We start from the raw sequence: 15,880 nt of genomic DNA, 5'->3' as shown, positions 1-15,880 counted from the left end.
GAATAAATTAATCAGTTTCTTGAGTTTTCCTATTCAAAAAGTTAAAAATTCTAGACTTTTCTATGCAAAAAATAAGATTTTAATTTTTTCCCAATCTTGGGATTTTTGTAGATTTCCCCTTAATATATGGTGAGTAAATGGTGTTAGCGACCATATTATAATTAAATGACTTATCTTGTAGTGATTATAGAATACAGAATAAAGTATGGTTGGTTTATGAGATAACCACATTATATTATAGGGATGGTTCTCTTCCATATTCTATTTTCAAAAACAGGATTCCATTTTTGGTTTTCTAGTAGCAGTTTCGTAAATGTAATAACTTACTGAACCTTTAATAAACATCTTCCATTATATTTATTTTATATTGTTAATACAACATGAAGAAAGAAAAAAACAGTGCCATTTACAATGACCGAAACTCAATCCCTTGAATGACAAGGCCTCGCATATTGTTAGGTGCCGTAAACATAAGACTCTTTTTAATAGTCTTGGTGGCATCTGTTGTCACTTCAAACAATGAAAGTTCCATCCAACCATCCTTCCTCAATTTTGGATAGCCTTTTATTTTGCGTGGGTGCGATAAGCTCTCATAGTTTTGATCAACCATGGATTGAATAACAGGGGTATGAGGTGGACGGGCTAAAGAGAATTGACTACATTTAAAGGGATTCGTACTCTGCATCTTTATGAGATTATCATGCAAGGGAGAGTCTTTGGGTAGTTTGTATATGAGAAGACCTGAATAAGTTATCGGGGACAACAATTCTGACTTGATTCGGAAAAAAACTTCAAAACGTTGTTGGTCAAGAAACTCGGCCACCACTTCAAATCTGTAAATAGTAAGATTAACATGTTATGGAGATGATAGAATTGTAGTATGGCATTTTGGTCATCAAAGCAAGCATCAAATGGTGCAACCATATCAACATGGCTATAATATGTTTATATATTTAGACTGTTTGAGACAACCATGTATGCCTTTAGAAAAATAATTTATAATAGTACAAGTACCTAAACGCACAATCCAAACAAAGAAGAAATCTATTTTTTAAGTTGTCGCGTATCATTTAATTGGTTTTTTCAACATATCATGTTAATATTGGTTTAAAAGCAAAACATGTTACTTGATTTTACTTTCGTATCATATACTTATTACTTAATTGAATTGGTAAATAGAAACGCAAAATTTTGAACAACTTCGCATGTGTCTACTCGATCCAGTTTTATATTTACAGTATGGAGATCCTTTATTATCTACTTGTTATATGACATAACTGCAAAAACTGGTGAGTAAAAATGCGTCGTTTAAAAAAACTTAGTATGTTCATAAAAAGCAAATTTATAATCTGTGTTAGAAAAGCAACAATGGTGGTTTTTTTCGTAAATATATTAACAATATGTTTAATAAAAAGCAAATGACATGTTAACAAACAAATACAATTATCGACTAAACTTTAATTTTTTTTTTTTTTTAGAAATTTGTATTATATATGGGTGTGTTCGACACGGGGTGTTTGAGAGTTTCTAACTTCTAGCGTTTAACAAAAATCTTCATTTTGAACAAAAACATTGTTTGACACTACAAACTTTTAGTGTTTAGTACAAACAAAACGTTTCAAATTCAAAAGCTACCTCGAGTAACATTTAACCAAACGTTATCCCCTACTTGCTACCAGCTAGTTTTGCCAAATACGCTTATAAAAAGCTTCAAAAAAAGGAACTTAAATCTTTATAACTAAGAAAACAACATTTTTAAAATCAAGTTTATCAAATAAGTTTGAATGCATCTACTCAACCACTTATTATATGACATAAAAGTAACAGGTGGTGAATAAAGATGAATCGTTCAAAAAAACTTAGATATATGATAGAATTTACATTCTGTTTAAGACAAGCAACCATGATCGCTTTTTTTTATATATATTAGGGTAATTGACATTGTGGCCCAACCAACTTACAAGTTTTGTTTTAAATGGTCATTTATGTTATTTTTTTGCATTCTAAAGGCATGAACTTGCATTTTACCTGATAATTTTGGTAATTGAGCTGGAATACCCAGTTTTAATGTCAAATAAGAGAGAATGTATGAAAAACTTTTCTTGTATTATGCCTAAGTTCCAACATGGCATTCAAGTCCTCTCTCTCTCTCTCTCTCTCTCTCTCTCTCTCTCTCTCTCTATATATATATATATATATATATATATATATATATATATATATATATATATATATATATATATATATATATATATATATACACTAGGCTAATTTCCGCGCGTTGCGCAGAATAAAAATATTGATATATCAACTTTTATTTTGAATAAAGATTGTATACACGTTTTTCTATAGTAACAAATTTATATAATAAAAAAATAGACTTTTATTAGTATCCTTATATTATGTAAATTATATAAATACATATAATCACGAATGATTAAATACACAAGGCTAACTAGTAAATCGAAAATGAGAAAACAAATAAGTCTATATAAATCATATGTGATTTTATACATATAATCACATATGATTAAATACAAAAAAGAAAAACTATTAAATCAAGAAAGCGAAAACAAATCTTGTGTGCATAAATCGTATGTGATTAAATACATATAATCACATGTGATTAAATACACGATACCAACTATTGAATAAAAAACATAAAAATAATTATTGTTCGAATAAATAATATGTGATTAAATAAATATAATCACATGTGATTATATGTATCTAACATGATTTATATGAACAAGATTCATTTTGCATTTCCAATTCAATAGTTTTTCTCTTTTATTTAATTACATGTAAGTATATGTATTTAATCACATATGATTTATGGGAAAAATATTTTAAAGAACATGTGAGTATATGTATTTAATTACATGTGAGTATAGTTTTTGTCCACATAAATCACATATGATTAAATACTTATAATTAAATGTGATTATATACACGAAAACAACTATTGAACTCGGACAAAAACCAATCTTGCCCATATAAGTCATATGTGATTAAATATATATAACAAAATATGATTATATACACGAAAACAAATATTGAATTAAGAACACAAAAACAAAATGTTTCGACATAAATCGTATGTGATTAGATACATATAATCACACATCTGATTACATGTATCCAGTCACTTATGATTTATATGGAACAAATTCGTTTTCACATTTTCAATTCAATAAATTTTCTCATGTATTTAATCACATGTAATTATATGTATTCAATCCCATGTGATTTATATTGACAAGATTCATTTTCACGTTCTCAATTTAATAATTGTTCTTTATCCACATTAATCATATGTGATTAAATACATATAATCACATGTGATTATATATATGAGAACAATTGTTGAATCAAACACTCGAAAAGAAATCTTTTTCACATATATCATATGTGATTAGATATATATAATCACATGTGATTAAATATAAGAGAACAACGAATGAATCGACAATGCGAAAATGCATATTGTTCACATAAGTCATATGTGATTAAAACATAGAATCACATCTGATTATATATGTCTAATCACATGTGATTTACGTGGATAAAATACATTTTTGTTATTCTTGTGTATTTAATCATATGTGATTATAGGTATCTAATCACGTATGATTTATTTAGACAAAAATCATTCTCCATATATATCATATGTATACATATAATCACATGTGGTGGTCGTGGGGGTGCTAGACAAAGTTCACGAAAATAAATATTTTTCACATAAATCATATGTGATTAAATACATTAATCACATGTGATTATATTTATCTAATCACATATATTTATACGGACAATATTCATTTTCACATTATTGATTCAATAGTTTTTTTAGTAACTTTAATCACATGTGATTAAATACGCGAGAACAACTATTGAATCAAGAACGCGGAAATGAATCTTAGCCACATAAATCATATGTGATTAGATACACATAATCACATGTTATTATATGTATCTAATCGCATATGATCTATGTGGACAATATTCATTTTCGTGTTCTTGATTCAATAATTGTTTTTTTTTTCACTTTAATCATATGTGATTAAATACATTTAATCGGATGTGATTATATGTTTCTAATCACATATGATTTTATTTGGGAAAAACAACTCTTGTCTGTAAAAATCATATGTGATTATATACATACAATCAATGTGATTATATACACGATACCAAATATTGAACCAGGAATACAAAAACAAATCTTTATCCATATTAATCATATGTGATTAAATATATCTAATTATGTATGATTATATGAATTTAATCACATATGATTTATGTGGACACAATTCATTTTTGCTTTGTCGATTCAATAGTTGTTCTCATTTATTTTATCACATGTGATTATATGTATAATCGTATGTGATTAAGTACATGAGCACAACTATTAAATCGAGAAGGCAAAAATGATTCTTGTCCACCTCAAATCATATGTGATTATATACATATAATCATATGTGATTATATGTATCCAATCACATATGATTTATGTGAACAAGATTCATTATCATGTTATCGATGGTTAGTGATGGGTGGTAGTGGTGGTAGGTACTGATTGGTGGTGGTGGTTAGTGATGGGTGGTGGTGGTGGTGGGTGGTTGTGATGGGTGGTAGGTAGTGGTGGTGGGTGGTGTTGGTTGGGTGGTGAGTAGTGTTAGTTAGTGGGTTTTTAATTCTTTGTAACTATGTTTTGATTTATATGAATATTATTTTATAATTTTAATTAAGAAAATTGTGTGGTCCAAACTTGTTCTCAAATGTTCTCGCGATAAGAAATATTCTCGATTGAACGCTCCCCTATATATATATATATATATATATATATATATATATATATATATATATATATATATATATATATATATATATATATATATATATATATGTTTGCATCTATGCAAAGGAATTTCATGAACTAAAAATATTTTTCTTTTACCTGAATACATTTTCCTAATATTTTTTTCTTAATTGTGGGTCTAGTATTTCCAGGCGAGTATCTGTGCAAAGGAATTTCATGAACTAAAAATATGTAGCAAAGAATATAACAACCCATCCGCTTCAAATTTATGTGGGTTCTCGATGATGCCGGTCCATGATCATTTATCAACCATCTTACTACACGTAATGGTTACACAATATATCATCCACAAAAGTTACACTAAAGATCTCATTTAGTAATCACTACCCTCTGTTTTATAGTTGTAAAAATTGTACATAACAACAAAAACATAGACGTAAATATGTCATTGTTATCACCTACATTTCTAGCTAGAATACAGGTTCTTTTTCAAAATCTCTACTTTTCAAAATTTGATCAAAGAGTAAGAAAAGAATGGAGACTTCAGATTTTATTAGGAGAACTTTATGGTGAAGTAAAGAACCTCTCTAAAGCAATAATTGACATATGAAAAGACACTAATTCCCTCCAAAACACGAGATGATCCTCAATGTAAGCAAAAAAATAGAACATGCTACTTCTTAAAAATATCTACCAAATTAGAAAAATACTCATTTCCCTAGAGATCCATTTTTTATGTCCCTCAAATCAGATTATTTAAACACCATTTCCTCATCTGATCCCCCGAAGTAAACCTTATATTTCTTTTTGCCAACAACTTTAAAAATCACACCTACCCACCACCATCGTTGCACAGAGCATCAACTACTTCAAGCTCACGGAAATGGTCAACAGTCTCTGGACCAGGATGAGGACTTATGTGGTTGGTATCAACCACTTTTGTCAAAAACTATGTATATTCATCGTTCCTCAAGGATTCAGCTTTCGAAAGAGTATATTACCTTAGGTTGTTCATCCTCTAACGTTGTCACTGATTTCAGCTTTCGAAGAAACAATTTTAGTGAAGGATTCAACCGTAAAATCATCAATTTCTAAAACCTAATTTTTGTACGAGAGGTCATATGGGGAAAAAGAGGAGGTGTATGATAGACGTAATAAAATACCTCTGTAGGTTCTTCAGGAACAAAAAATTTTATTGAAGAGCCTACTTCATCAAGTATGAAGTAAGAACTGAAGCAGGTGGAAAGGGAGGCGGGGAAGCGAATGATGGGAACGTAGCGGTCGAGAAAGGTGAAGGAGGTTAGTGTCATTAAGGGGTGAGAGGGTCATGGTTGAAAGGGAGAAGTCGGTGGAGCAGTTGGTGAGCCAGAGGGAGAAAAGGTGGCTGAAGGGAGTGTTGATATCACAAACGGCAGGTTGTGAGACGACGGTTGTGGTGGAAGATGAGGATGATGGGGAGGAGCAGGAGGGATCCGGTTGAGGAAGGTCTCATAGTTAGAGAGTTTGTGTTTGTGTTACTGTGTGGGAGAGAAAGTCTATGTTTGTGTTGGGTGAAGCAGGTTAATCATATCCACAATAAACATGATGATTACGAATGTGTACACCGGGTGACCCCTTCATTTTTTACAAAGGGACGTTTTAAATGCTAAAAACTTGAATTTATACCCTTAGAATGCAAAAAAAATAACATAAAAGACCATTTAAAACAAAACCTATTAGTTGGTTGGGTTACAATGACAATAACCATATATATTAACATGTATAATGATAGAAAAAACAAATTAAATGACTTTTTGTTAACAAATAAATACAGATATTGACGAACATGTAATTTATATTTAGATACTTGTATTATACCATATCAAAAAAAATTTAAAATACAAAACTTAAATCTTTATAAACTAAAAAAGCAATAATTTTGAAAATCAAGTTAGCAAATAAATATTACTACTTTGTTATAAGACAAAATAATTTCTATACCAGTGTTCCTCTTGTTTCTAAAACACCCATGGATGGTCCTAAACAATATGAAATGACATTTTTCCTCTTTTTAATTTCTTACAGAATTGTTTTGACAAAATTGCAAAACTAATAACTGTAGTTAGCTGAAAATTACCACTTTTGTCAAATAAGCTTTGGACTAGCATCACGAGTCCAAAACTTCGATTTTATTGCGAGTTTGGTTCAAAATATCCTGAAAATATTTTAAAATGACGGATTTTCCCTTAGGTGTTTTTTTTTTGTATTTTTTTTATGTCATTTAATATTTTTCTAATTAAAAAAAGAACAAAAAGAAACCACCCCACCTACTTAACCCTTATCTTTGACACCTTATACACACTTCCCTTTTATCAGTGTCACCTTCAACAATTATCAAAGCACTCGCGGGAGATTTGCAACAATCTAGCCAACAAAACAACCACCACCAAAACCCCACCCCTTTTTATATCCTTTTCTTGTCATAAGACTTGCATCATTAATGTCAACACCATTACTCAACAATACAACCACCACCACCGATACCTATAAATGGCACCAATAAATAACACCTCCATCTATAAACAACACCAACATCATAGATCCGACATAAACATCATTTTTCCTTATATCTCTCACTTTCTCTCACACACAGATGTGATGTGGAACGCCACATCTCTCGCAATCTCTCTTACAGATCCAACAATGGTAAGGTGGTCAGACAAATCAGAAGATTGAGGGCAAATTAGGAGATCGAAGGTTCGTCAACTGCACAATACAAGAATACAAATCAGAAGATTGAAGGTTCGTTTTTTTTGCATAGTATAAGATACGTCGTTGTCTATACCTTCACCATTGCAGACACCATCGCTATGGTTTCGTATCTGCAAATCCTTATTCTGGTGGCCCTCTCAGACGGTTTAAGCCTCTCTCTCAGATTTGCAAATCCTTACTCTGACGGCCCTTCTCTAGAAAGACAAAGCTAGGGTTTTTTTAACCCACAACGAGATCTAGCCCTAACTCCGATGACTCCGACGTTAGCAAATGGTCATTATAGAAAAGTTCAAAGCAAATTGGACCAAACTCGCAATAAAATAAAAAGTTTGGACCATCCAAACTTGTTTGGACCAAAGTGACAATTTTCGACATACCACAAGGACCATTCTTGTAGTTTTGTCTAAAAATTAAGGAGGAACAATTCGAACAGCTAACTTCCAACTCCTTTGACTAAAAGTGTTGTTAGTGTTCAAGATTTGATAATTGTTATAATTGATAATTCAAAACAAGCATCCTCTGATGGATCAATAAACTATTGCAACCACGGTAAATATTGATCATAGAAACATAAAGTCACACATTGGCCGGTCTAAAATAACCTAATGTTCAGACTAACGACAAGTCGAAGCTATGATGTGGTACATCTTATTTAAATGCAATTATTTATCCTTGTTAATTCGGTGCAAAAAAGAGTCAAGTCTAAACATGAGATTTCTTTAATTTTTAACCCTATCTAAAATAACAACATTATTTCAATGTCAAAACGTACAAGAGCATCCACAATATGAGATGTTTTTGGTTGAGTTTATTCATGACACAGCTCAACATCCCAAAAACCTTCATACATCTCAACAATAGTTGAGTTTTTTCATGAGCTTACTAATGGGACATATCAAAGGTTGTTTTATAGAATTTTATTGCTTTTTATAACAACGGTCTTTTTTGTTGCTTACGGTGCCTATCAAATTTTTTTGAAAAGCTAATCCTGATGGCTATGAAAAAGCTCTCACAATAGGAGCAAAGGTTTTTTAAAAGCTCTTGAAAAAGTTTCTATTGTGGATGCTCTTAACATATTAGATTGTTAGAACACATATTCTACACCAGTCCAATTTAAATTTAAATTTAGCCTGAATATATTTTAAATTTTATAAATTCCAAAGTTGAAGCTTTCACACAAGGTGAAACTCTTGGGTAAAGGGTTGATTTGAGACGGAAGAACCTTAAATGTTAAGCTTTGTGTCCCATATCACACTTGGAATAATATATCACACTTGGAATAATAGAAACCAAGGAATCACCTTTATAGATGTGAAGCAAATGGTGCTTAGTTTCATGGGTTTTTTTTATCAATTCATAAGAGGTTTTATAATTTTTTAACGGGACACTCTTAATTTTTTCAGTTATATATAAAAGTAAAATATGATGATTGTTGATTTTTTTTTAAATAGTTTTATGGCGAAACCAAGATTGGTCGGCTCCCCCTCTTGGTTTAAGGTGAATCCGCCCATGCTTACCATACTTCTATTGTGATCATTTATAGTCTTAAGACTCCTCCGCTTGGCATGTACATTATTCAAATATTGATAACTAATAAGCTTAATAACATATTAACATGTAAATCTTAAAATATCTCATACACCTATTTCTAAACTAATTAATTTTTTTAAGAAAGAGAGATTACCTTGTTTCCGGTAAAGACTTCCAAATCCAATCATCCTTCACCAAAATTGCTCTTGCAGATATCATGAGACGTATCTTCATCTTTTTGCTAAAAGAAAGCCACTATTCAACGAAATCAGATTTGATAAGTATTAAATGAACCTATCATACGCATAATTACTAATTAATTAAAAAAATCAACTATACATTACAATAGCTGTTAAAATACTTACCAAATTGGAAGATTTGTCTTCATTCCAATTTGTCTTCACCATTGTCGATGAGGAACCCCTTGCAAAGAAGAAAGTAGTGTTCTTTCTTAGTTGTCCACTTTATATAATCTTTTGACAAGTTGATTAAATCTATATAATTGGGCCACACTTTTTGTTCCCAATCTGCATCCGAAGTTGATATTTGTTTCACATCCACCTCGTTTTTGTCCTCAAGATTTTCCTATAACATACACATCCGTGTTGATTTTAACTTCATATACATTTTTGACAAGCCGAATCTTGAAATTAAGATAGATTCAAGAAATGATGAGTTTATGATAAATTGATAATTGATTTTGTCAACTTACATGCTCCATGGGCCGAAACTCAATGCCTTCAATGTCGCATTGTGAAAATGCTATAGAATCTGATAAGAACTCAATTTTAAAATCATGTTCTCTTTGGTAGCTGGTAAACTGGTAAAGTTCAGCCATTAGCCATCCATCTTTTCTCTGATGAACAACACCTGACATCAAATAATCTGTCTCCTCTTCCAATTTGTATTTGAAGGGTATATATATCCCATAATTTTTTATCCCAGACATAAAGATAAGGTTTATCGTGTATGGGATAGCTGTCGATAAAAACTGAGTTCTCACTTCTACTTTGAAATCAAAACTACTTACACAGAAGATTTTCGAAAACCTGCACTTCACAATCATAGGTGTTTAAACTTACATACTTCATTCACTCGATAGAAAATGGGTAATGTAGCATCTGAAAAAAAAAAAAAAAAAAATCATTTACTTTTTAAGCTTTCTGAACAATGAATTCTTTGAGATTTCATTAACTATATTTATTGTAATAGAGTAAATTACTGAAATCGTCCCTGTGGTTTGGTCAAAATTGCACATTTGGTCCCTAACTTTTTTTTTTGCACTCGGATGGTCCCTGTGGTTTGATTTTGTTGCGTTTTTCGTCCCTGTGGTTTGATTTTGTTGCATTTTTCGTCCCTTACGTACATAAAGTTAGGGACCAAACATGCAACTTTTACAAAACCATAGGGATGAAAAACGCAACAAAATCAAACCACAGGGACAATCCGAGTGCAAAAAAAAAGTTAGGGACCAAACGTGCAATTTTGACCAAACCACAGGGACGATTTCAGTAATTTACTCATTGTAATATAATACTACCCATATAAAGAAGCAAAAAAGTGACAAATAAACATATATTCATTCATAGAGAGAAGCCACTAACCTTGAAATTTTAGCAGTCACTTGAAACACAAATCCTTTCACACATTCTGCTGCAGATATCATTTCATGAACTTTTTTGTTTTTATTCATTGAAAGCCACTGTCATACAAACATAATTAGCTCATCACGTCAATAAATGTTTATTTAACAAAATACAAAGAGGTTAATAACAGAAAGAAGATAACTAAATTAAACCAAAGCTATAAGGTAATTAATATTCTATTTTGAGCAATCGATAAAATAGGATAGATATTAACTGGTAAATAGAACATTTACATGCAAATGACTTTCTCTGGCAACATCGGTTGACCAAAATAGAAAAAATTAATCAATAAAAGTGACAATTTCCAACTAACCACGCGGACCAGTGGTGCACTTTTGTCTAAATAAAATAGAAGTTGATTGAAAAAACTATAAAGCCTGTGACTTGAATAGAAATTTTCAAAGTTGACTCCTTTTCTCTTGATCAAAAATCTTTAACAAGAATATTAGCAGTGTTGGTTCCTTTTTAATGCAATTTGTAGGAAATGGAAAGTTTCCTTTCGCTGCTAAATGAAAATTTTGATTCAGACGACACGTCTTTTCTTGCATTTTAGCAAAAAGACTCCTGCTAAATGTTACCACGTTTACCAATTACAAGCATGATAAAACTTCAAAATTATTTCGCTAAATGCTCTGCTTTAAAGGAAATTAATCAAAATAAAACCATATATAATACCAAATTACCAATATTAAATATAATTACCCTTTTGCCCTGATCAACAAGAATCCCTTTCGAGAGAAGCAAGATGAGTTCATCGTGTGATCTGTAGGACAGTGGAGGCACCGCAAGTTTTGAAATCTCAACTAAATTCCTGTTGTAAGCAATATTCTGCAGAAACAATTTGAAGTAATTTTTACCTTTAAAAAAAAAAAGATGTTATATTGGAACATTTTTATGATATACTTACTTGTTGTTCAAGTGCAACCTCAAGTTCTTTCACAATCTCATCCATCGTTGGTCTTTCTCTACGATCTCCATTTAAACATTGGTTTGCGATTGTTGAAAAAGTTATCAAAGAATCCGGATTTATTTGTTCCTTAAGATCTTTTAGGATAATATCGTCTAGTTTTTTTTCATGATAACACCGTTTCCAATCATGCACTAAAATGCCATTAATTTGAGCATTACGATGTTTGTAACATAATCTTCCACACAGAACTTCAAACAGTACCACACCAAAGGAATACACGTCAGACTCTTTTGATAAGAAACCTGTCTCTCCATATAACGGATCACAATATCCCTGTGTCCCCACTGGATGGGAGAAGAGATATGATCGCGTTTGATTTGCTGGCCAAATCTTTGACAAGCCAAAATCAGAAACTTTAGCATTCCACTGCTCATCCAGAAGGATGTTTGCACTTTTAATGTCTCGATGGAGAACTATTTGTTGTGTTTTCATAGGATCATGAAGATATTTCAGCGAATGTGCAACCCCGATGCATATATGAAGGCGTTGCTCCCATGTAAGACTACTGTCACTTAGATAGTGGTCAAGACTTCCATGCGAGGCATATTCGTAAACAAGCACTCTCTCATCACCCTCGATGGAAAAGTGCAGGAGAGAGACAAGATTTTCATGTTTGCAATCCGAAAGCATCAATATCTCCTTCCAAAACTCGATATTTCCTTGCCCCAATCTAGGATCTAAGCGCTTAAAAGCTACCATTGTTGGTCCTGTAAGAAGAGAGAGTTCTCCTTTGTACACCGGACCAAACCCACCTCGACCGATGAGTTTGGTGGGATTAAAGTTGTCAGTGGCGGATATTATATCTTCCATTTGAATTTTGAGGTGATCGAACTCTTCTATGTCAGCATCGGTAAGGGGTGGAACACCATCTCTGGGTAGAGCCATGACCCTCGGTTCTTTAGCAAAGTAAATATCGCAAACACTCACAAGTTTCAGCGCATCCTTAATACCCCTTTTACGGTGATGGAGAATAGTTTCTGCCCCTTTCAGCCACTCGATCCCTCTTTGACGATTGGCTTCAAAGTTAGAACAAAACATAACTAGTTAATTACAATCACAGATCAAGTTAATTTTATATTCTATGTATAATTATATAACATAACAAACGATGAACTAATTCAGGGTTTTCAAAATTACCAACCAGAAATTACGTTGAAACTTACAAAATTTGATGCTTGGAGGCGGAGAGAATGGGGAGCCGGTGAGGTCGAGAAGAGAATTGGGTAAAAACCACTGTTCTAAAAATCAATACCACCGTTCTATTTGAAACCAAAATTGAAATGACATTTAAACAATATCATAATACTAAACTTCATTTTATATATATATATATATATATATATATATATATATATATATATATATATATATATATATATATATATATATATATATAGGGTTAGATTAAATGTGAATCATAAGTATTGTGTGAATGTGTGACCAAATCAAGACCACTAGATTAAAAAAATAAATGGTTGTGATTTTAAGGTATATATTGTTAACATAGACTAGCATCTATTGGATAATTATACATAATTAATTATAACCGCAAAAATGAAATATTGTAAAGAGAGAGAATTTAAGATTTGTTTACATTTTAGAAAAACTATATAGAATTAATTAATAAAAGTTAAACCAAATATAACATCTTATTCGATAAATTTAAAATAAATCTGACTTTTTGAGAATACGGCTTCATTCAACAAATATGAACTTGTATTTTGATTATTTCATTCTTAAAGAATTTTCATTCTTTCATTTGTAAAGAAGACGAGTGCATTTAGTAGTTTTTTTATTCATTCATTCTTAAAGAATACTATTTGTTGAGAAGCAATATTCTTAAAGAATACACCCCTTCGTTCAAAAGTTAGTTCTCACTCCACACTCTATTCTTTCAGCATTAAAAACAAATTATAAATCAATATTATAGATGTGCAAAAGAAAAAGAAACTAAACATATTCTACAAGAATGTGATTAGATTCTTAAATAATATACAAAAAAAATATCACACTAAAAAACAAAATCCCTAAAATTATTATTTTAATTCTTGAATTCCTTTTGTTTTTTTCTTACTTATGTAAAGGCAAAATGGTTTAGGCTCATGTAACTTTTATCAATTGACGTTAGTGAAATATAGAAATCTTTTTTTATATAAACAATTAATAAAGGAAAAGAATATATATGAGACATACTTGATAATTATAGTATGAGTTTTAACCATGAGTATCCTTTTTCCGATTGAATATAGATTTTCATATAAATAATGAAGGAGGACTTTATTTCGCTTGTTAATATGTAACCGACATCCCTCATTTAAGGGGAAATTAAATGCTTTAATTATTTTCTATAGTTAACTACATCCATATTAATTAATATTTTATTTTTTTTCTTAAATTGTGATTGATCCTTACATTCACATAATATTTGTTGGATGTATATGAACCTAAGTCTCTCTCTCTCTCTCTCTATCTCTCTCTCTCTCTCTCTCTCTCTCTCTATATATATATATATATATATATATATATATATATATATATAGGTTCAGGTTCATTTGAGACCATTTTAATTTTGTGAGACCGTGAGACCAAATCTAAAAATAATTTTAAAATGCAAAATAAATGGAAAATTCCAAAAAAAAAAATTTAATATTATTTTCGGAACTTGAATTAACTAAAAAAAATAAAATAAAAATAATAAAATAAATCCCGTTTTTTTGAAAAATACGTGAAATATTCTAATAGAATATTACACTCACATATTCTAAAAAGTAATTTTAAAATGCAAAATAAATGGAAAAATCTAAAAATTCTTTTTTTAAATATTATTTTCGGAACTTGAATTAACTAAAAAAAATAAAAATAATAATAATAAATTAAAAAAAATCCCGTTTTTTTTAAATACGTAAAATATTCTAATAGAATATTACACTGTACATGTTCTAAAAAATAATTTTAAAATGCAAAATAAATAGAAAAATTCAAAATTTCTTTTTTTAAATATTATTTTCGGAACTTGAATTAACTAAAAAAATTAAAAAAAATAAAAAAAATAATAAAAAATGTCTCTCACGGTCTCACAAAATTAGGCCGTCTCACATGAAATGAACCTTATATATATATATATATATATATATATATATATATATATATATATATATATATATATATATATATATATATATGGATTTTTTTTATATCTTATTTAATTTTTTATCTTTTGAGTATAAAGAAATGAAATATGGTATTTTTTTAATTAGTTTTAAATAAGTATATAAAAGATAATTTATTAAATAGTTTCAAGTAGTTTTTAGAACGGAAAACATACACGTACATTTTAATAGACGGTATTAATAGTAGTTGTTATGACATTATAATAGTTGTTTTTCTTATATTTAAGATTATTCGTTTAAAAAGTAAAAATTAAATTTCTTAAAGTTGAATAAAAAAAGTAAAGGATATAAGCGAATGATGTAAACCAAAAACACATAAAATAACATTAAATAATATATTTAATGTTTAATAGTCAGGTTCTATTTTAATTTGATTATTTGAGCAAAAGACAAATAAAAAAATTAAAAAAAACATAGTATATTTTGATAGAACAAGACGTAAAAAAATATTAAATCGTATATGACGTCAAAAATATTAAAAGATTTTTAAACTATAAAAACAAATATTAATAAATAAAGGTAACAATAAATAACAATATGATATATGTAATTATAATTAATTTAAAAAAATAAAAATAAGTTTATAAAAAATCTATACAAATTCAATTAAAATAAAAAAGAAAAAGAAAACTGTTATATAATAATAATAATAAATTGTTCAAAGAAAAAAAGAATAAGAAAAAGAAATAATAAGTTATTCTTTTATATGAAACAAGGACTAAAACTGTAATATTTATAAACGACAAGGATATAACATATTAATTTGTAAATTTAGGAACCAAACTATAAATCAGATCAAAACACAAGGACCACTTCTATAATTTACTTAAAAAAGAATATGAAAATGGTTTTGAAAACTAGACCGTGTCATTCAGTAGATACAATCATTTATTTTTAATATTACTTTAACTGGATTTATTGTCAATGGTTTTGTGCAAGTGGTTTTAACTTTTTATCGGGAGTGTTTAAAATCCTCCAGAAGGGAGTGATA

General features: G+C 29.6%; 1 protein-coding gene across 9 annotated transcripts; it reads right to left on the bottom strand.

Moving 5' to 3' along the window:
* Positions 1-327: 327 nt before the first annotated feature.
* LOC111875859 (putative receptor-like protein kinase At5g39000) lies at positions 328-13,012 on the bottom strand. Of its 9 annotated transcripts, none has more exons than XM_042902583.1 (9): positions 12,883-13,012; positions 11,657-12,735; positions 11,452-11,577; positions 10,708-10,805; positions 9,816-10,152; positions 9,617-9,688; positions 9,469-9,526; positions 9,258-9,358; positions 328-833 (listed from the first exon to the last, which is right to left on the bottom strand). In XM_042902583.1, the coding sequence occupies exons 2-7, from the start codon at positions 12,602-12,604 to the stop codon at positions 9,488-9,490; spliced, it is 1,620 nt and encodes a 539-aa protein (XP_042758517.1). In that variant the 5' UTR covers positions 12,605-12,735; positions 12,883-13,012; the 3' UTR covers positions 328-833; positions 9,258-9,358; positions 9,469-9,487. The 9 variants fall into 9 exon arrangements, with proteins under 9 accessions (XP_042758517.1, XP_042758518.1, XP_042758519.1 ...); XM_042902584.1 differs by having other exon boundaries at positions 9,258-9,344; XM_042902585.1 differs by having other exon boundaries at positions 9,469-9,688; positions 9,816-9,959; positions 10,134-10,152.
* Positions 13,013-15,880: the final 2,868 nt, after the last annotated feature.

Source organism: Lactuca sativa, chromosome 5 (assembly GCF_002870075.4).
Source record: "Lactuca sativa cultivar Salinas chromosome 5, Lsat_Salinas_v11, whole genome shotgun sequence".
Lineage (NCBI taxonomy): Eukaryota > Viridiplantae > Streptophyta > Magnoliopsida > Asterales > Asteraceae > Lactuca > Lactuca sativa.
The sequence above is the reverse complement of the archived record's forward strand: the minus strand, read 5'-3'. Positions and strand labels throughout refer to the sequence as shown.

Excerpts from the sequence above, each read along its gene's own strand:
- LOC111875859 (XM_042902577.1), bottom strand. The coding sequence starts at position 12,604 with ATGGCTCTACCCAGAGATGGTGTTCCACCCCTTACCGATGCTGACATA. Across the intron at positions 10,153-10,707 it reads GTGACTGCTAAAATTTCAAG|GTTTTCGAAAATCTTCTGTG; the intron begins GTTAGTGGCTTC and ends TGTGAAGTGCAG. Across the intron at positions 9,689-9,815 it reads AGTTTCGGCCCATGGAGCAT|GAAAATCTTGAGGACAAAAA; the intron begins GTAAGTTGACAA and ends TGTATGTTATAG.